At 36.0% G+C, this 21,346-nt stretch overlaps 2 protein-coding genes across 10 annotated transcripts in view; both read left to right on the forward strand.

Moving 5' to 3' along the window:
- Topaz1 (testis and ovary specific TOPAZ 1) overlaps positions 1-14,681 on the forward strand; it is a 67,022-nt gene extending 52,341 nt beyond the window's left edge. For 2 of the 4 annotated variants that reach the window (XM_046436769.1, XM_058576482.1), the window contains exons 17-20: positions 6,265-6,429; positions 8,114-8,317; positions 11,084-11,267; positions 14,387-14,681. In XM_046436769.1, the coding sequence (XP_046292725.1) occupies positions 6,265-6,429; positions 8,114-8,317; positions 11,084-11,267; positions 14,387-14,606 (773 nt within the window). In that variant the 3' untranslated portion in view covers positions 14,607-14,681. Of the gene's footprint in view, positions 1-6,264; positions 6,430-8,113; positions 8,318-11,083; positions 11,268-14,386 lie in introns of those variants that run through there. The other 2 variants (XM_058576480.1, XR_009226007.1) reach the window with 2 other exon arrangements.
- Positions 14,682-15,446: 765 nt separating this feature from the next.
- Tcaim (T cell activation inhibitor, mitochondrial) overlaps positions 15,447-21,346 on the forward strand; it is a 34,836-nt gene continuing 28,936 nt past the window's right edge. For 2 of the 6 annotated variants that reach the window (XM_046436770.2, XM_046436771.2), the window contains exon 1: positions 15,447-15,606. The gene's annotated coding sequence lies outside the window, so the exon portion shown is untranslated. Of the gene's footprint in view, positions 15,607-15,823; positions 15,958-21,346 lie in introns of those variants that run through there. The other 4 variants (XM_058576483.1, XM_046436772.2, XM_046436773.2 and 1 more) reach the window with 4 other exon arrangements.

The raw sequence follows: 21,346 nt of genomic DNA on the forward strand, positions 1-21,346 counted from the left end.
TAACAAATTATCTTTTAAATTTTAATTTAAAATTTTGTTCTGTATAATGCTTTGGGCAGTTCTTATTTGTCTGAGAATTCATTCACCCATATGTTCTTCAAAATTTGGGAATTCTCTGTTGGTTTTAAATTTTGAGGTGAGAAAGGAACCTAATTTTGTTTATTTCCCTACAGTGTTGTCCCAGTTCATCCTTTACTCACTTCTTTGAAGTGCCACTTTTATCATATTAAAATCTTGGATCTGCTTGGGTCTGTTTCTGTACTTTTCTCCCAAGGATCTTCATTTCTGTACTAGCACTGTACACTTATTTATTTATTATTTTTTGACTTTTTGAAATTTTAAACTTTTATTTATCTATTTATTCTAACTTGTTATACAAGACAGAATGCATTTCAATTCATAGTACAAATATAGAGCACAAATTTTCATGTCTCTGATTGTTCACAAAGTAGAGTCATACCATTCATGTTTTTATACATGTACTTAGGATAATAATGTCCATCTTATTCCACCATCTTTCCTCCCCCGTTTCCCCTCTGTTCCCCTCCCCTTTGCCCTATCTTAAGTTCTTCCGTTCTTCCTATGCTTCCCCCCCACACACACCCATTATGGATCTGCATCCACATCAGAGAAAACATTCAGCCTTTGGTTTGGGGGTGGATTGGCTTCCTTCACTTAGCATAATGTTCTCCAACTTCATCCATTTACCTGCAAATGCCATGATTTTATTCTCGTAATGCTCAGTAATATTCCACTGTGTATACAGAACAGTTTCTTTATCCATTCATCTTCTGAAGGGCATCTAGGTTGGTTCCACAATTTAGCTATTGTGAATTGTGCTGCTGTAAACATTGATGTGGCTGCATCCCTATAGTATGCTGTTTTTAAGTCCTTTGGGTATAAACTAGAGAGTGGGATAGCTGGGTCAAATGGTGGTTCCATTCCCAGTTTTCCAAGGAATCTCCATACTGCTTTCCATATTGGCTGCACCAATTTGCAGTCCCACCAGCAATGTATGAGTGTGCCTTTTCCCCATATCTTCACCAACATCTATTGTTGTTTGTATTCTTAATAGGTGCCATTCTGACTGGAGTGAGATGAAATTTTAGAGTAGTTTTGATTTGCATTTCTCTAATTGCTAGAGATGTTGAACATTTTTTCGTATATTTGTTGGTTGATAGTATATCATCTTCTGAGAAGTCTGTTCAGTTTCTTAGCCCATTTATTGATTGGGTTATTTGGGGTTTGGGGGTGTTAAGTTTTTTGAGCTCTTTATATATCCTAAAGACTAGTGCTGTATCAGATGTGCGTGTGGTAAAAATTTGCTCCCATTCTGTAGGAGCAATTCTCTTCACCTCACTGATTGTTTCTTTTGCTTAGAAGAAGCTTTTCAGTTTGAATTTATCCCACTTATTGATTCTTGATTTTATTTCTTGCACTATAGGAGTCTTGATAGGGAAGTCTGGCCTAATCTGATATAATGAAGATTTGGGCCTACTTTTTCTTCTATTAAGCACAGGGTCTCTGGTCTAATTCCTAGGTCCTTGATCCACTTTGAGTTGAGTTTTGTGCATGGTGAAAGATAGGGGCTTAATTTCATTTTGCTGCATATGGATTTCCAGTTTTCCCAGCACCATTGTTGAAAAGGCTATCCTTTCTCCAATATATTGAGATGATCATATGATTCTTATCTATAAGCCTATTAATATGATGAATTACATTTATTGATTTCCATATGTTGAACCAACTTTGCATCCCTGGGATGAACCCCACTTGATTGTGGTGCACCATCTTTTTTATATGTTTTTGTTTTCAATTTGCCAGAATTTTATTGAGAAATTTTGCATCTATGTTCATTACAGAGATTGGTCTCAAGTTTTCTTTGATGTATCTTTGGTTTTGGAATTGGGGTGATATTGGCCTCATAGAATGAGTCTAGAAGTGTTCCCTCTTCTATTTCATGAAATAATTTGAGGAGTATTGGTAATGGTTCTTATTTGAAGGTCTTATAGAAGTATCCATCTGGTCCTGGGCTTTTCTTAATTGGTAGGCTTCTGATGGCATATTCTATTTCATTGCTTGAAAATGATCTGTTTAACTTGTGTATATATATCATCCTGATTCTGTTTTGGCAAATCATATGATACTAGAAATTTGTAGGTGCCTTCGATATTTTCTGTTTTATTGGTGTAAAATTTTTCAAAATAATTTCTAATTATCTTCTGTATTTCTGTAGTGTCTGTTGTGATTTTTTCTTTTTCATCACGGATGTTAGTAATTTGAAATTTCTCTCTCCTTCTCTTTGTTAGCATAACTAAGGGTTAATCATTTTTATTTTTTCAAAGAACCAACTTTTTGTTTTGTAAGTTGTTTCAGTTGTTTCTTTTGTTTCAATTTCATTGATTTCAGCTGACTTTAATTATTTACATCATCTACTGCTTTTGGTGTTGATTTGTTCTTTTTCTAGGGCTTTGAGATGTAATGTTAGATCATTTATTTGTTGACTTTCTTCTTTTTAAGGAATGAGCTCCCATGCACTAAATTTTCCTCTCTTAGCACTACCTTCATAGTATCCCAGAGATTTCAATATGTTATATCAGTGTTCTCATTTACCTCTAAGAATTTTTTAATCTCCTCTTTAATGTCTTCTGTGATCCATTTGTTCATTCAATAGCATATTATTTAGTCTCCAGGTATTGGAGTAGTTTCTATTTTTTACTTTATCATTGATTTCTAATTTCATTCCATTATGATCTGATAGAATGCAGGGTAATATCTCTGCTTTTTTGTATTTGCTAAGAGATGCTTTGTGGCATAATAGTCTATTTTAGAGAAGGATCCATGTGCTGCTGAAAAGAAAGTGTATTCACTCATTGTTGGGTGAAATATTCTATATGTCTGTTAAATCTAAGTTGTTGATTGTATTATTGTTCTATAGTTTATTTAGCTTTTGTTTGGAAGATCTATCCAGTGGTTAAAGAGGTGTGTTAAAGTCACCCAGAATTATTGTGTTGTGGTCTAGTCCTCAGAATGTCTCATGAAAAGTAGTTGGTTTCACAAATGTTGGGGATGTGAGGGCGAGAGAAGAGAAAAGGGGGCGGGGGAATCTCAAAGGAAAATACAAGGATTGTTTCTGTTGGAGTTCAGTATCTTTCCTGTTTTCCTTATCTAAGTGGGGTTGTCTATTGTTTGATATTATCTATCTCCACCCTCAGGATGGGTAGAAGAGTTGGTCTTGGGGGCAGAGTGCCTGGAGCTGGAGTAGTATAGCACTTGCTGGTTCCCTGTGAGAGACTGCACCCCAAGGATCTCCTTTGGGGCCTGCTTGTGTGATGTGGGCGCCTAGTCTTATCTCCTTATATTGCCTATAAACCTCACCATTCCTGGTCTCTAATTTAGTCTCCAAATTGTATCTCACTCACCCCCGCCCTTTCTACTTCCCAATCAGGAACCTCGCTCTGTAGGTCTTGTGGGCTGCGCTCTATGGGCTGTGCACTTGCCGGGGAGAGCTGTTTTGTATTAGGCGGTTCAAGACAAAGCTTTGTGATCAAGGGACCGGCTGTGTAGCCACAAGCACTGTGCTGGGTTAGTGGTTGCCTGGGAGGGGTGGGTGGGAGGGGAGTTGGGGACAACAGATACCTTGCTGTTCCTTCTAGGCCCTAGCTAGTATCCCAAGCTGGGAGTTGCCCCAACTAAAGATGGGGACAAGGGTGTCCCAAGATGGAGGCAGATGCTTTCAGAGATTTCAGGGGGAGGGTGTCAGGTCGGGTTGGGCCAGTTGATGGCACTGGGCGGCGTGTTCAGAGATGCAGCTCTGTGGTATGCAGTGTTGGGGCTGGCAGCTGTCCCCAGACCCTGTCCAGTGTCCCCAGGTGCAGGCCACTGCATGTAGGGGACTATAGCAGTAGTTGCAGTATCCCAAGATGCAGGCAACTGGGGGAGCCCCACATTGCTTGATGGGGGTCCACATGGGAACAGTAGTTGGGATTCCTGTGCGGGTGGGTGACCAGGGGTCCTGCGTGGGAGCAGCTATTGGGGGGTCCTCTAGTAACTCACAGAGCAATAGTATTCCCACTACTTAAATCCCAGGTCATGGAGTGCAACCGAATGCAGCTTCCCTCTAACCTGCCATCTTGGATCCCCCTATATGATATGCAATTAGAATATGTAACGTCTATCTTTTTAGGCAAGACCACCCTCCTCTTTTAAACTATTCTTTATTATCCTCAAGGTTTATTCTTCTTAATTAATTTCAGAATTGCTGGATCAGGTTTTAATATAGGTCTATAGGAAATTTGATTAGGACTATAGTAAGTGTACACATTAAGGTGAGAACAGATATCTTAGATATTCCCTCATCACAGTATTTACCATGGTAAAAGATGGTTATTTGATCACACTGACTAGCCTGGATATTCATTTAGGGCAGAAATCATCTTAATAGTCTTTTTATATTCCCAGTGCCAATATTCAAATGTACAAGTAATGACTGAATATGTATATATTGTAAGGTAAGAGGATAAAGAGTGACTATTATAAAAAAAAAAAATTGAACGCCTTTCACTCTGATTTGCATGTGTGTGGTGTTGGGAATCACACAAGATTGCGAATTTCCCAACTGTAGAATAGAGAAAAAACATGAAGATGAATTCACTAAAAACTATTATTGCTATAAAAATATTAAGCATATTAGTAAACTTTTTATTGGGAGTTCTCATAAATGTATCTACAGTGGTAGAGTGATAAACTAGGTGGATTAGTTAAATTAAAAGCTATTAATTTCCTAATTACTTCTGAATTACCAGTTGGTTGATAGATTCAATATATGAAATAACTACCTTATTTAGAATTTTTAATATAGCTATAGAATTTGCTAAGGTTTTAAAATGAACCTAGTAAGATATATTTTCAAACAATGTAACCATTATTATATCTTGATAAAGAATAAGTACTAAAGAAAAACATTGCAATTTTTTAAATATTTTTTAGTTGCCGTTGCACACAATACCTTTATTTATATGTGGTGCTGAGGATCGAACCCAGGGCCTCACACATGCTAGGCAAGTGCTCTACCACTGAGCCACAACTCCAGCCCCAACATTGCAATTTTTTACATACATAGACTACTTTTTATAAGTGGGATATATCTACCTGATATATGACTAACAAAAACCAATTGAACTTGATCAAAATAAATTGTTTTATTTAGCAGTTTTACTTTTAATGGGAATTATGTTTACAGGTATTTATACAGTCTTTGAAGATACCAAGTTCATCTTAATTTTTCTATTAAGTTTATTTAGTTTCTAGCATATTTTGGAGTAAATGGAGATATCTGAATTAATATTCATAAAGTATTTAGAATATTATCTGTCACAGTATCAGCCTGTTAAGTAAATCAGTAATCAAAGGGTCTATAGTATGTTTAAAACAGGCTCCTGTTTGAAAGCTTGTGTGTGGTGTGTGTGTGTGTGTGCGTGCATGCAGATAGATAGGTAGAGCTTTGTAGAGCTTTCTTTCGGCATTATGTATCAAATATTTCTTCATTCCCCTTTTGTAGTCACTGTTCTGGGAAGGCAATGAGTGGGGAGGGGGGAGAGAAAAATGTTACTTACATGTTATGCCCTGTTGCCTCATCATTGAGTCTTTGTAAAACTGAGTGAATTAGGTAAATTTTAGCAAATTGTTTTTATCAATCTAAGAATTAGAGCAGAAATTAAGGGACTGTAACATAAGGTAATTTTTTTCATTTTGTAAGCTGTGTGATGGATACATGAGCTCATTAAGCTTTTATCATATCGTGTTAGATATTCTTTCATATCAAATATTTCACAGTAGAAATTGTTTTAAAAAATAAATCGGAGGAGATGAGCTATTCCCCAAAAGGATCAAAAACTAATTGAATTAATTATTCTTTATTGTAAAATTGTTAAACTTGGCCACACAAATGTTGTTAAACCAAATATTCATTATAAATTTAACATTGTAAAATAAACATTAACTTAGAATTTATCACTGCCTAATACACTTAGATGAAGTATTAATTTTAAAATAAGCATAACAAAGTGACTTAGTTTGCATACTATTAGGCTGATGACCTCACTTATAACTTGTTTCTAAAATTTGAGCTATATTTATCTTTTCTCAGTATTCATGTCTTAGGTTTTGCCACTTTCTCCAAAAGATATTTTAAAACATTACTTGTGATTAAACTAAGGGTAATTTCCATGGTGTTAAAATATTCTTTTTTTTTTCTTTTGGAAGAATCAGAATGGGTAATCAACACACCTCTTTGGCCTTGTGATAGACTGGATGTGCTTAATCGACATAATTTGCTTTGTACAATTGCACATGAAATCTTAGCCAAGAGCCTTTACAGACAGACATTTGAAGTTTTGCAGAATCTACCAGGTTTTCAAAATTCTCAAGGTATGTTTTTGCAAAGTCTGCCTTAATTATCTTCTGCCCATCTGGTGTTTAACTGTTAATAAGAAACAATTCTACACCTGTTTTGGTTGAATTTTTATATTCCAGCATATTTTTTTTAATGAAGTTGTTTTCCATAAAATGTATTCTCTGCAAACTGAATATGCTTTCCTGATGATCTCAGAAAATCGGAGATGCTTATCTTTGGGTTGTCAGCAGTTCCTAACACAAACATTTTCATCACTCCCTTTTCCCTGCCTCTTGTCATCTGTAAACAGTTTGCTTAAGTACTCCCAGCAAGCCTTGTATCTTAAAAAATTCATGGCAGTGGAATAATGAAGAATACTTTTCTCCTTTGACTTTATAAATATAAAGTTTAGTTTACATCACCTTGGAACATAGATAAATTTGAAATGAATGGAGGAAATGAAGCAGATGGCAAGTTTGAAGAAGGAATACCAGTGCTGGCAATGGTAGTACTTTTTGTCTTTTTTTCCCCCCTGCCATTTTAGGGCTTGAACCTAGAGATGCTCTACCACTGAGCTATATCCCATCCCTTTTTATTTATTTTGAAACAGGGTCTTACTAAGTTGCCCCCATGGCCTCAGACGATCCTCCTGCCTCAGCCGCCCAGATACCAGGGATTATAGGCATGTACCACTGCACCTGTCTAGATAGTTCTCTTAAAGGTTAAAGCTCAAGTCATAGATGGATAGGAACAGGGAGTTCATGAGAAATCACTTTTGAGCCATGAGATAGGTTTATAGGATGATAAAAACATTAATTTATGGACTCTCCTCAGTGCTTTTATCATATTCTCTTTGAATCTTCATTTTCACATGCATTCCTCAGAGATCCTATATTACAATTAGCATTCCTATCTGTTGCTCCTTCTAGATAGTGAGCTCCTTCAAGAAGCTTTATCTTGGTATCCCTACTAATAGACCTTTAACATATACTTGGGTCAGTAATGAAACAAAGTAACCATAAGGAGTTACAGATAGTTGTGCCAGATTTTTAGTAAACCCTAAATGGCAAGCTACAGGAGCTTCCGTCTCTGGATAAGGGGTCACTAGAGGTTGAGGTTTAAGAAAGATGTAAAAAAGTTGGTGTTAGGAAAATTCCTGTGGGAGGAATATTTAAGAAGAGGCTAAAGGAAAAGAGATTAATTTTCTGATAAAGCCCGGACCACTAAAAATTCGTTAAGTGATAAAGACAAAATCTAGCTCTTAGACCCAATAGAAGGGGGAAAATGTTGGGAAGTCTCCACAATTTCTCTTTCCTCTATGAATAACTAAAGGAATAGAAATACTAAAGGATTTTTTAAATTTAAGAGTGAATATTTTCTAGTTAATTTTGAAGTTTTAGTCATGGGAAGTACAAGGCTGAGCTGTAGTTTATGCAGAGGAATGAAGTCTTTCAAGACACCGCAGAGATGTTAATGCAACCTCTGAAACCTGTGTGCAGCTTCCTTTCATATTCTCCATTACAAAGGAAATGAAGCTTTGTTTCATCAAATGCGTTTTTATTTAAGAGAATATGTAACATTGCATTTTAGTGACTGTTACTTCTGTAGTGGGTAAGAAAGGATCAAGGGGAGTCTGCGGGGGTGGGAGGGGGAAGAAGGGAGTAAGTTTGAGAGACTGAGATAGTTAAATTTCATTGTATCAATTTATTTTTATTTCAGAAAATATGGAGGTCTCACAGTATAGCCTTCTTTTTAATAAACTTCTAGATGCCTGTATAGAAAGCAACAGTCTTGGCATGTCATCCTCTGTAGCAGAATTCATGATTTCAAAGAATATCCCTATTGATTTTTCCTTTCTTAGAAGATTGATTACTTCTTTGGGAAGGAGTTGTTTATGGCTTAAGGCCAGAACCCACTACAAAAGTAAGTTCCATTTTTAAAAAAATTTAATTTGATATATTGGTTTTGAATTTTACTTTTTAACAAAGATCCATCTATAATATTTAATGCTAGCCATTTAAATATATTCAAAGATAGTAGTCTGAATAGATGAGTGCTGTCTTTCAAAACCTGTTACTTCTCCTGTTTCCAGTTAATCTTTTTTTTTCTTTGTACATTGGCAAGTCCACTAGAGGGTGAGCAAAGGAAATGAATGACAAAATGTGAAATTAGGTTGACATATCTTATAAATAATATAGGAGTAAAACAATATAGGGTAGAGTGACAAAATTAAAGAATATCCTCATGGTTTACTTATGCCTGACATATCCCTGGTCGTTATAACTTGGAATGTCCCATAGAAGGTCATATAGGAAGTAAAGAAGCTGCCATATCAATGGAACATGTTACATAAGTTTTTTATGTGACTTCTAATAATAAAACTTTGTTAGTCTATTTATAGCTGTTTCTCTCTAATAGGTTAGCCTAGAAAACTAGTACTTTCTCTAGTCTCAGTCACCTCAAAGGTATTTTTACTAGAAAGTAATTTCATTTATGATCTAAATCTGAAATTTTTCCTGCCTTCATGAAGTAATTTGTCTTAAATTTCTATCTCTACCACTGTCGTGTGTATGACATTTGTATATTGTATATAATCATTTGTGTACCCATGATTTGTCTTCCTGTGCCAGATGTACCAAACATCCTAGCCACACTATATGGGAACTGGAACTGTTTTTCATTCTACCACTTATGATCATTTAGCACGTGGTAACTTTTTTCTCCAGAGAAATGGTAAAGAAAATATTAGGTGCATTTCAGGTAGTATGATTTTTACTTCAGTTACATACATACACATATGTGTGCTGAGCCATTTTGTAGTATGTATTAAACAAAAAGTTTGAAAACAATATATTTTAAAAGGTGATCAGAAATTTAGAGGAGAGCTAGAATTGTTTGTTCATAAAACTTCATTGTAATTTTGTGGTCATGTTTCAGCTCTTTATACTGTTTCCCTGAAGATTGCTAGAACCCCACTCCCCTCAACACTACTCACACACGCACACACACGTACTATAAGCAAAACTTCGTGATTTTAGTTTTTAGAATTGAAGTTACTGGGGTAATTTATTTTTAAAAAACTAATTCTGAAACTTGGGAAATGCTGTCAGAAGGTATTTATATGCCATAGAACCAAAATATAAATCTGGAATCATTTAAATGTGACTCCTATAAATCTGTTTTTAGTTGGAAATAAAATTTTGTATTAAAGCAACTAAGCTTAATTATTATTAAATGTTATTAATAGCTTTATTGAGGTATTATTCAATTACCATGCAATATACCACTTAAGTATATAATTCAATGGTTTTTCAGTGTGGAGATGTACAACAAATACCACAACCAAGTTTAGAATATTTTCATCACTCCAAAAACAAACTCCATATCCATTAGCAGTTATTCCTTATTCCCCTGCCCTCTGTACTTTTGTCCATAATAAGAATTACTTGTAAAGTTTTTTTAGTCATATGTTAAAGCAGTTAGTGTCTACGTATAATTCAGTACCTTTCTTATTAGCACTTTTATTTTACCTAATTACACCTATGCTTATTTCATATGCAGTGTAACTTCCGAGACTTTGCAAGAAAGGTGAGGAAGTATAGAATCTTTTTGGTTTTTCAAAAATACACTTGAAAACCAAGTAAGTAATTTATAGGCATCAATTAGTCCTCCAGACACTTCAGTGTTGATATATTAAACACAATGGGATTATTCTTTGGATTTATCTTCAGACATAGCTTAACATTTGCAAAAAAAAAAAAAAATTAATGACTTACAGTCACATCAATAAATGGGAGTAATTGTACCTCATGTCAAAGGTAGTAAATTGGCAGATTAACATGAAACAACACCTATGTATTTAACACAGGTAACAGGCACATAGTAGTTTCACAAAGTTTAGTAATCATCCATATTAGCTTGAAAAACTTAAAGCATAAACAATTTTTAATTATTTAAAATTTAATTGTTTAAATTTTAATTTGAATGGATTTTGGTAAAATATAACAATATTGCCTATATACAGTTTGGATGTCCTAGGAGTTTTAAAGGGATTTTCCCCCTACTTACCACTTCTAATAAGCCCCTAAAATAAGTTTCAAAATTCAATCTCCTTGAAAAGTTATTTTAGAACATGAATTGATGAATATAGTAATATCACACCTAGCGCTATAGAATGAAAATATATTTTAATCTAGTGCTTAGCACAATGTAAGACATAGTAAGAAACAGTAATGTATACACTGTAATGGCTCTGTAAGTTAATTAAAAATATTTGATAGCAAGCAAAAACTTCATGTTATAATTCATGTTTTAGATTCATAATTCAAAATAGGCAATAACTATAAATACATTAAAACCAGATGTCATTGGAAAAAAAAAATCCTAAGGAGCTATTCTGTTTTTTTTTTTTTTTTTAATTACATTGTAATTGGCTTCAAATGATACCTGCCACAAAAATGTCATTTTTCAGATAGTCTTATATTTCCCACTTTATATCTAATGTTTCAAAAGTATTTTATAAAGAATAATGTCAAGTGTACTAAGAAACTCACTACCATATAACTTGTGTAGTAAATCTAATGTGAAGAATTATTCTATCGTAATGTAATTGTCACCTAAGGATATTTCAGATGTCTAGGTCTTTACTTATGGGAGCTTGAGTAAAGTTTTACTTGTTTGATTTTTCAGGTGCTGTTTCATTAGGTTGCTATCCACCACTGGAGGGAAATTTATACCGAAAACTTCTATTGATTCCTTCTTATTTATCTGAGATTGAAATGCTTTTAGCTATTGAAATCTTCCTGGTATCTAATGCTAGTAGTATTCAGAGTCCTGGAACGTCCACACAGATGTTACAGATAGTTTTGAAAAGGTTGGTTGATAAAACTAACTACATTCGGAAAGCACATTATGGTTTCCCATACGTGTCCTACATTACAAATGTTTTTTGTACTTGTATATTTTTATATTTACATATACTCTGTAGATAGATTATATAAACATATGTGTATTATAAAATTTGCTAATATTTTAAGAAAGCATAGGATTTATTTGAGACTTAAAACTAAACAAGTTAAGGGGCTGGGCTGGGCTGGGCATGTAACTCAGCAGTAGAGTACATGGTTAAGATGCTCAAAGCCCTGGTTTCAATCCCCAGCACCACCAAAATAAAAGTTAGTAGCATTCGAACACTTCAAGTGACTTCGAAGCTGTTAGATTTGAAAAAGATAAGATCTTCAGATACCCACTTTTCCTATAATTGTACCTATTTGTTTAGAAATTGTAATTGTTTAGAGATTGGTACCTAAAAGTTCTTGGGTAACCCAAAAGATGTAAAAACCAGGTCTAAGCCAGGTGCAATGGCACACACCTATAATCCAGCCCCAGGAACTAAGGACCTTGCTAAGTTACTTAGGGCCTTACTATCTCAAAATAAAAAATTTTAAAAAGGGTTGGGGATGTTGCTCAGTGGTTAAGGCACCCTGGGTTCAATCCCTGGTACCAAAGGGGAGTGGGGGAACCCACAGGTCTAAAAGGGAAATATGTGATATTTTACTTGGTTCAGTCAAGAATACTACTGAAAATGAAGCCATCAGCCTAGGTTCCATATTTTAAAATGTTTTTATATATGCATAGATATTATAATGTAGGTGTTAGACTAGAGTGACACTTTAACGTCCCCTGAATTTAGACTTATACCACTGATTTCTTGCTAGCCTAACCCAGGAAACCTAAAACATAAAGATCTCACAGGACTCCTATTTTAGAGTTTCTTGACAAGAATTTTGCTTCAGTATATTGATGTAACGAATCAGATCCTCAGATTGAATACTATTGCATAGTTTTCTATTGCATAACAAATAACCTAAAATCTAGTACCTAAAATAGCAAATATTATCTTTGTTTTTGTGGGTCAGAAATTTCAGAACAGTTTAGCTGGATGGTTCAAGCTCACCATCTTTTACGAGACTCAGAATTTTTCATGTAATTGGAGTCAGAATGTCAGGAGCTGTAGTCCTGTAGTCTTCTACATGATGCCTTGACTGCATCTGGACATTGCCTTTCCTAGTTGAATCTCCTGATTGCCTATTGTCGGAAAGCCTCAGTTCAACACATGAGCATTTCCATAGGTTGCTTGAGTAAAAGGAGAAAACTGCAAGGCCTTTTGTGACCTATATCAAGCAAGAACTGTGAATGGTGTCAGATTTTACCCTATCTTTAAGTTACAAGTTAGCATGCCACAGTTTCCTGAATGCTTGCATGAGACTCAAGACTCTTCTGTTGGAGACAAGAGTACTTTATTAGTTGTGGTGCAGGGAACAGCATGACTATCTGCATATTTATATTATTCATTCTCATTCCTAAATCCACAAATGGACCTTTGTGTATTACCTGAAGATGCACTGGATTCTGTTACAGGAGAGGAGTCCCAAGCTTAAGAGAATCCAAATCTTTTATAATGGGAAATAGCATGCCTACTTTTTGTTCTGCAGGGAGATACTATCTCCATCTTCTAATGCTGTAAATAAACCTGCCTTTTTCTCCTGAAGGAGAAATTATCCTGGCTTTCAAGATTGTTCCAAATTTCAAGGATGTTTATATATAATGAACAAAGGATAGTTGGTGCCTTTCAAAAAAACTTCCCAAATTTCAGGATACCATGGAAAATTGTCATCCCAACAACCTAGTAACCAAAGTGACAGTGAACAACTTTGGATTTCTTCTGTTAATTATAGAAGTCATTTAGTCTAGCTCACTAGAAAGAAAATAATTTCAGCTCCACCTTTGTTTTAAAACCCACTAAAATTAGGACCCCCTCGAACACACTTTTTTTTTTAATAGCTTTGTTTTCTGAGGATTTCCTTTTTACCACTGTGAACTATAGTAGCCTGAGGCAACTGGGCTTCCCATCATCTTAATGAGGGCTTGATTTTTCTGGTAGCATTCCATTCCTCACACATGCCGTCTATTTACTCACTGTTGAATTTGGGGGGTATTTGTGGCCCTAGAGCATAACTAGTGACATCCATAGAACTTGATTTCTTTTTTATCCAAGCTGAGTATGTTTTCTCTTATTATTATCATGCTGAGCTCTGCCTTATAATATTAACCTTTCTGAGAGAAAATATTACTCATCTTTAGATTTTCAAAACACTACACATATTTGGCATATGCTCAGTCTACCAGAACACCACTTGCTAAGCTAGAAGGCACTTGGCCACTTTTTCCTCTCTTTGACCATTGGCTCCTGTTTCAAGTGCTAATATAACACCTACATCTCTATTTTAAATACTTCCCATCCTATATCCCAGAGGAAAAAGTGCCCTAAAGAATGAATTTTACACAAGCACACACAGTCACAACTGATAGCAGAGAGCTGGTAGAAAATGTATTTATTAGAAAAGTAAATTCTAGCACTTACTTTCTTCAGTCCTGACTTGTTACTTCATTAAGATATACAGCAATACAGTTCGATACCAAATATTAGCCACTATTATTTGCTTTCAACTAACAATAGTCAATATCAAGATAAAATTAACATGCAGTTGTCAGTAATGCAAAACTTCATTTAATATTCTTTCATGCATTATAGTGAATAATTATACAGTCATTAACTTTGCAAATACAAAGTGATAGGTAATTATGTTTTAGATCAGTATTTTACAAGTCATCAGTTGCTGCCTAGTTTGTGATGCAATCATTTTTGGGTGTTGCCACCATCGTTAAAATTGAAAAACAGTATAAAATGTACATCATCATCATCAGAGTAACTATTTTATGAGATTTCTCGTTTTTTATGAAATTTTTATATTACTGGGTCAAAATTTACAGTACCTTTCTTCCTATGCATGGGTCATTGTCTGAAAGATACTTCTAAAACAATAAAGTGAAAGGAGTGTCATGGCTTAGTACCAATATAAATGAAGCTTTTCAAGAAACCATATTGTTGCTTTTTAGAATTTCTGACTTTGTGAGATGTTCACTTTATAGATGTGAAGACAACAAGCCTCGGAGCAAGGATGATTATCAAGCTGCAGTGGAAAGGTTAATTATGGCTGCTCGAATATCAGATCCAAAGCTTTTCATTAAGCACATGACTGTCAATGTTAATAAGGAACAGGTTTATAGTTTGGAACATTGTTCTGCCCTGAAATGGTTGAAAGAGAATATGAAATGGGCTGGAAAGGTTTGGCTTTTCAGTAATCATTAGTTAATAAAGGCTTTTTTTTTTTTAAGTTCAAGTAATCATTGTTGAAAATAAAAAGCAATAAAAATAAAGTTTTCACTTTTGAGTTTTTGCACTTTTTTAAAATTATAGCAAGTTAACTGTTTTTAAGCAATAAAAGTTTGTATTGATATATGTAATTTGTAATAGTTTTATCCACACTGAAAGTGACCTTTCAGATTAATTTAGAAGAACTTCGGTGTGGTAAATCCCCATTTACTGCAAAATCCAAACAGTGAAAAAAATCACTGAATACTGTGCACCATTTAATAAAAAGGAACATTGCAAGCAGGTAACAAGTGTTCAGAAAAACTTTGAAGTTTTTCTGTAAGGGTATGAAAGGGATTAGTGGGTTCTCAGTTCAGTCTAAATTAACCTACAACTAATCTTTGCAAATGGTAAAATAATATTAAAGCGACTTGAACACAACTTTCAAAGTACCTTCTGAATTTAAAGGCATGCTTCCTGAAGTTTTCCTTTGGTGCATCTTAGAATACTGCTTTTTGAATATTTTGTTACATTAGGAACAAATACGAGAACTATCCAAACCACTTTGGAAGTTAAAACTTCTTTTCTGAAGACAGCTTCAAAATCTGCAGCGTACTCGCCAACATAATAGTCCTCATTTTTAATTTGGTGCTTAAAACCATAAATTCATATCATTTAGAAAAAAATGAATAAAGAACAAGATGTGACCGTGACGGGGGCTGGAGCGCGAAGCCGCCTTCAGCGAGTCCCCAGAGTGCGTTGACTGCGGCATCCCTCGACAGGCTCCGGGGCGGGGCATAGCGGCGCTGCGCATGCGTGCCCCGCCCCCCAGCGCGCGCCCAGTTTGCCCTTCGTGATGCCCCGCCCTCCCGCCGGCCCTCGGGCCAGACCACCTCCTGCCGGCTAGCCACCCGTCTCCCTGCAGCCTAGTCCCGCACATTCCGGAGCGCTCTTCAGCGCCTCCTAAAGCTCTCAGCGGAGCCCCCCCGGGCGGCCGGTAAGAAGTCAGGGAAGCAACGGGCTGTGGCGCCGACGTCAGCGCGGCGGGGCGCCCCGAGGCTCGGCCCGCGCGCAGGCGCGTTGGCGTAAGGCTGCTTGACCTGCACCCGGCCGCGTGCGGGCGCTCGGAGATACGGCGGCGCGCGGCCTATCGGCTCCTTGGTTGGCGTGGGCGGTGGCTCCCCGCGAGCGCGCGCTCGCACAACTCGGCCTCCTGGAACGCCCAAGCTGTGAGGAGCGCGGGCCCAGTCCCTGATCCTAGGTCGGTCCCTTCCGAGGAGAAAGCGGAGGCAGAGCTCGAACCACCTCAGCTTGGGCTTTGAACTTTTAAAGCTCGTCCGGGGCGCGGGTATCTATATGTGCTTCATCTTTCCTTGAAAGGAGAACACAGACTTTAGGCTTCATTGTTTCCGATTTAAGATTTCCCAAAGTGTTTGTCTTACTGCAAATTGTTACGACTTAAATTTGATAGCAAGGGATTTAGAAAAGAGCCAGATGGAGCAACCTGCTTTCAAAAAAAACCTTACAAGATAGTTACTAAGGGAAGTCACAGTTTAAATGAGAGTAACCTAAGGTTAATTGTTAAATAAGTTACTTTAAAATGAAAATTGTCCCAAGAGGTCAAAGCTCAGTCCTGGGACCTCCACTTGGCAAACACTGTTAATTGTTGTTTCTGTATCTGGCGAAAGTAATCTAAGTAAGAGTTTTTCTTACACTGCCCTATAATTTGGATTTTTCACCAATTATCTTTCCAATAAATTTGGTTTGGAATTGCACAGACACTAAGTGATCTGTAAATGGATTGTTTCCCATCTTCCAGTCCCCATATAGAGAGGACACCCATCTCCTTGAACATGACTTTCCAGAGCGCCTATGCCCTTAGGTGTAGACCTGGCAGTTTCTTATTTTACCCTGTGCATGTCTGTATCATTACATTTACTGTATTGTTTTATGATCATCTGCCTGTGTGTCTGTTTTTCCACTTCTTCCCTCTTCTATACTTAAGATTTTGGGGAGCTGGAATTGTCTTGATTTGGGTTTGTTGTTGTTGTTGTTGTTTAGTTGTAGATGGACACCTTTATTTTATTTATGTTTTATGTGGTGCTGAGGATCAAACCCACTGCCTCACACATGCTAGGCAAGCACTTTACCACTGAGCCACAAACCCAGCCCTGTCTTGATTTTTTCCCCCTATTCCCAGAACTTTACACAGGACTTGGCACATGAGCCTTGGGTGGGTGCTTCTTGGACCCAGAATGCCTCCCAAGTCTGGTAAGACAGCCTAACTTCTTTAGTTGTTTTGTAGCATGCCTAAGGCCTTTTCGAAATGGAAGGCTATCCAGTTAAGTGAAATATGGACAGGAACCACTTGCATTAAGAGTTTAAAGACAAGAAGCCTACAATTGATGTGGATGCCCCAAGCTTTCACAGCTCACTTTACTACATAGGAGAGCACCCAAGTACTCTAGCAGTGTATCTTCAGTCAGCTGATAGTAACATGACTTTCTGTGTAGCTGGTTCTGTAAGGGAAGAAAACATGAGATCTGAATCTTCTACCATTCTCTGCAGTATGTCTTTCAACATAGATTAAAAGGTTGGTGTTTTGATCATCAGATAGACCTCTTCTGATTTTGTTTTTCCAGGGCCTGCTTATTTATGCCTGAAGCGGTACAGTTGGGTTCTTGGTCTTGCAAGGTTAAGACCAAGAGCTGTGTCACACACAAAGGCAAGCAGCCATGCCTGACAGCCTGCTGGACTCTTTCATTGTCTCCACTTAGAATTTTATTTTTCAAAATCTCAAAAAGTAAATAAGCTATACAGGGAACAAGGAACTAGTTCCAGAACAATTTTAAAATTATTTGACTTGGCATATGATTGTGCATCTAAAGATCTTTCCCTGTGTTTGTTTTAGGAATTTTTTTTTATTTATGTTTTTGGTTGCAGTTGGACACAATACCTTTATTTCATTTTTTATTTATTTATTTATTTAATGTGATGCTAAAGATGGAACCCAGGGCCTCGCACATGCTAGGCGAGCACTCTACCGCTGAGCTACAATCACAACCCTGTATTAGGTATTTTTAGTGCATTAAAGTTTAAAAGCTTTCTAACAGACACCTCAGAATCCTCTGAGAACCTAAAGCAACGGTTGTCAGAGTGAGCATGTATCAGAGTCCCCTGAGAGTGTGTCCTGGCAGAGATCTCTGGCTCCTACCCAGTTTCTGGTTCTGCAAAGCTGGGGTGGGGTCTAATAATCTGCATTTCTGACAAGTTCCTGGTGATGCTGTTTTTGCTTTAAGACTTCGGCCCTTAAAGTTGTATTTTTTCTCTTCCTTTATCCTTTTCCCTTTTCCAAAACGAGCTAGACCAAATCACAGTTTCCCTGTCACTTAAGTCTTCAGAGCTTAAAGGAGAGTTTACAGGAAACATGTGATAGTTATTTCCCACTTACAGGTCTCCAAGGGAAAACATCCATTTCCATTCCAATTCTTAAAAAGAACCAGAAAATATACGTTTAATTCTTCCCATGATTTGTGTAGGAAATGTTTATGTTAGAACAATAATTTAAGTAGATGTCAGAATTATTAACTGAATATATATATGAATTCATACACACACACACACATACATATATATATATATATATATATATATATATATATATATATATAATTTTCTCCTTTCTCAATATAATTGATGACATATTCCTATAGGAAGGTGTATGTGAAAAGGGAGAATTGCTGGAAGCAGCAAAAGAAGTTACATTCCCTCTCACTGTTCCACTGTCCTCCAAGGAACAGTGTTTTTAAAAATCAGTATTAATTTATAAAGAAGCAATTCCCATACCACAACATTATCATACCCACATCAGTTTTCTTTTTTGAGGAGAAAAAAAATACTATTTCTATCAAAACAAATGTTTTATTACTAAGCAGGCACTAATTTTGTCTTGAAATAGTAAACATAAACAATTAGCCATGTTTATTCTGATAGATTCAAAATAATTTTTCCTACTAAAAAGTTTGAAATACTTAAGTCAGTCATTTGTACTTAATGTACTTAGGACTTGTATTCAGGGACTAGGGTTGTGGCTCAGTGGTAGAGCACTGGCCTAGCATGTGCAAGGCCCTGGTTCAATCCTTGGCACTACATCAAAAAATAAAATAAAGGTATTGTGTCTAACTACATCTAAAAAATAAATAAATAAAAAGACTTCTATGAAGTCTTAGCAAAATTACCTACTGCATTGTACATTTTAAGATTTTCAGACATTGATCATTTATTGTGATAATTCTGGGTATTTTACAGTCCCAGAATTTGTCTTCAAATAAAATATTATAGTTAACTACATGTTCTATCTATATGTAAGCCCTCACTAAGTTGGAAAAAGACTTCTGCAATTTTTATATACCCTTAATTATATAATAATGATAGTTGCCACTTTTGTGAATTTTCTGTTTGCCAATGTTGCCAACCCCTTATGTATATTATTTTTCTTAAGTTACTTAACAAATCCTGTGAAATAGTTAACCCCAACTTTCATACCTTATGTACTCCTGAAAACATGTACAAAAAATTAGATGTGGGATTCCATAACCAGAGTGTTAAACAATAATCATAATGTTCTAAATTATATATTTCCTTTTAAAATATCTCTAATGGTTATTTCTAGTATTTTGTATGTGTCTTTCAGCCATTTTTTTTCTTAAATACACAGTCTAAATGACTTTAGTCTTGTGAGCATCAGATAAAAAGCATGATAGATATATGTGTTATTCTTTCATTTGTTTTATTGTTCTTTATTGCTGGAACTAGAATTGTAATTTTTTGTTTTTTATAAAAACAAAAGTCATTAAGATATTCACTAATTTCCCTGACTAAACTAAACTCCAGTCTGGTAAACTATAGCATTGTGCTAATTCAGTTAATAAAAATTTTAAATTCAGAATTAAAGGGCAGTTTGGAGTAATAGTGTAATATACAGGTGTTTCTGGCATACAGTCACACATGCGTTCTTGGAAAGCCTCACATCCTGAGAGATAATGCATTAGAGTAAGAGGGCTTATGCGGGGGAGCTACACACCACTTAGAACTTACTGAATTTTACAAGAGCCTTAACAAAAATCATATTAAATCTAGTGTAGACCAGTTTCATCAAAACTAAAATTTCAATCTAGGAAGAGCCTTAGTAATTATTTTTTTAAAAGACTTGGAAACATTCAGCTTTTTTATGTATACAGCAAATTTCCTCATTGTTCGATACAATGGAAAATTTAATAATACTTAAAGTAATACTTTCATGAAGCCACAAAACACCTTTGCCTCCACCCCTCGTGCTAGGGATGAACCCAGGGCCTCACATAGTAGGCAAATGCTCCAGTGCCAACATTGCTGCTGAAACCCAAAGAGGTAACTGCTTGCGGGTGGGGCTTCACTTTTTTTCTGAGAACTCTGCCTGTCCACAAAAGCTTTCTTTTTAGTGGAGGAAATCCCCCATGATTTCATAAACTGAGATATCACTCAAGACAGTTAAACCCAGATTGCATTGTTACCGTCATAGGCCTAAATGCAACTTTTGAATTGTTCAGTAATTTGGGCTTTTCAAGCAAATTTGGTTCACAGCAGAATTAAGCAGAAAGTAAACAGAATTCCCACTTATCTCCTGTCCCAAGACACTCATAACCTCCTGCACTGCCCAAGTCCCACATTTGTTATAATCAGTGAACCTACACTGACACATGGTTATTACCCTAAGTCTATTCTATCTGGTTCTCTTTTGGTGGTGCACATACTAAGGATTTTGACAAATGTGATGAGTTTCTACCATTGTAGTATCATACAGAAGAGGTTCACAACCCTAAAAAGCCTCTGGGTCTTGTCTATTCATTCCTCCCTAACTCTGGCTCCTGGCAAACCACTGGTCTATTATCTCCATACTTTTGCCTTTTCTGGAATGTCATATATTTTGAATTGTAGCCTTTCTAATTTGGGCCTTTTTTTAACTTACATATGCAGTTAGTTAAGTTTCTTCCATGTCTTTACATGGCTCAATACCCTCTTTCTTTTTAGCCTGAATAACATTCCATTGTCTGAAAGTACCATACTTTACCCATTTGCCTATATAAAGCACATATTTGTTGCTTCCAAACATTGGATAAAACTATTATCAACATCCGTGTGGGATTTTGTATAGATATGAGTTTCAGTTCATTTGGATAAATACTAAGGAATGCAATTGTTGGGTGGGATGGTAAGAGTATGTTTAGTTTATAAAAAACTACCAAGCTGTACTACTTTGCATTCCCATCAACAGTGAGTGTGCAGCTGTGAATGAGAGCTCCTGTGGCTCAACGTCCCTGCCTGCACTGTTGTAGGTGCAGTACACTGTTGTCAGTGTAGTCAGTATTGTAGATTTAGGTCATTCTAATAGGTATGTGGTAATATCTCATTACTGCTTTAATTTCCAGTTCCATGGTGACATGTTAAACTTTTTTTAATATGATTTGCCATTGGTAAATCCTCTTGGTAAGGTGTCTGTTCAGGTTTTTGTCCATTTTTTAATTGGGTTGTTTACTTTCTTATTGTTGAGTTTTAAGAGGTTTTTTTGTGTGTGTATTTTGGATACAGTCCAGTATCAGATACATCTTTTATATGTGATATGGCTGTCTTCATCTTCTCTTTTCTATTTATTTTTTAGTTTTCCGTGCACACAACATCTTTATTTTATTTTTATGTAG

The sequence above is a fragment of the Marmota monax genome, unplaced genomic scaffold (genome assembly GCF_021218885.2).
Source record: "Marmota monax isolate L192 unplaced genomic scaffold, Marmota_monax_Labrador192_F-V1.1 WCK01_AAM20220418_F8-fsc00021, whole genome shotgun sequence".
NCBI classification, from domain to species: Eukaryota; Metazoa; Chordata; class Mammalia; order Rodentia; family Sciuridae; genus Marmota; species Marmota monax.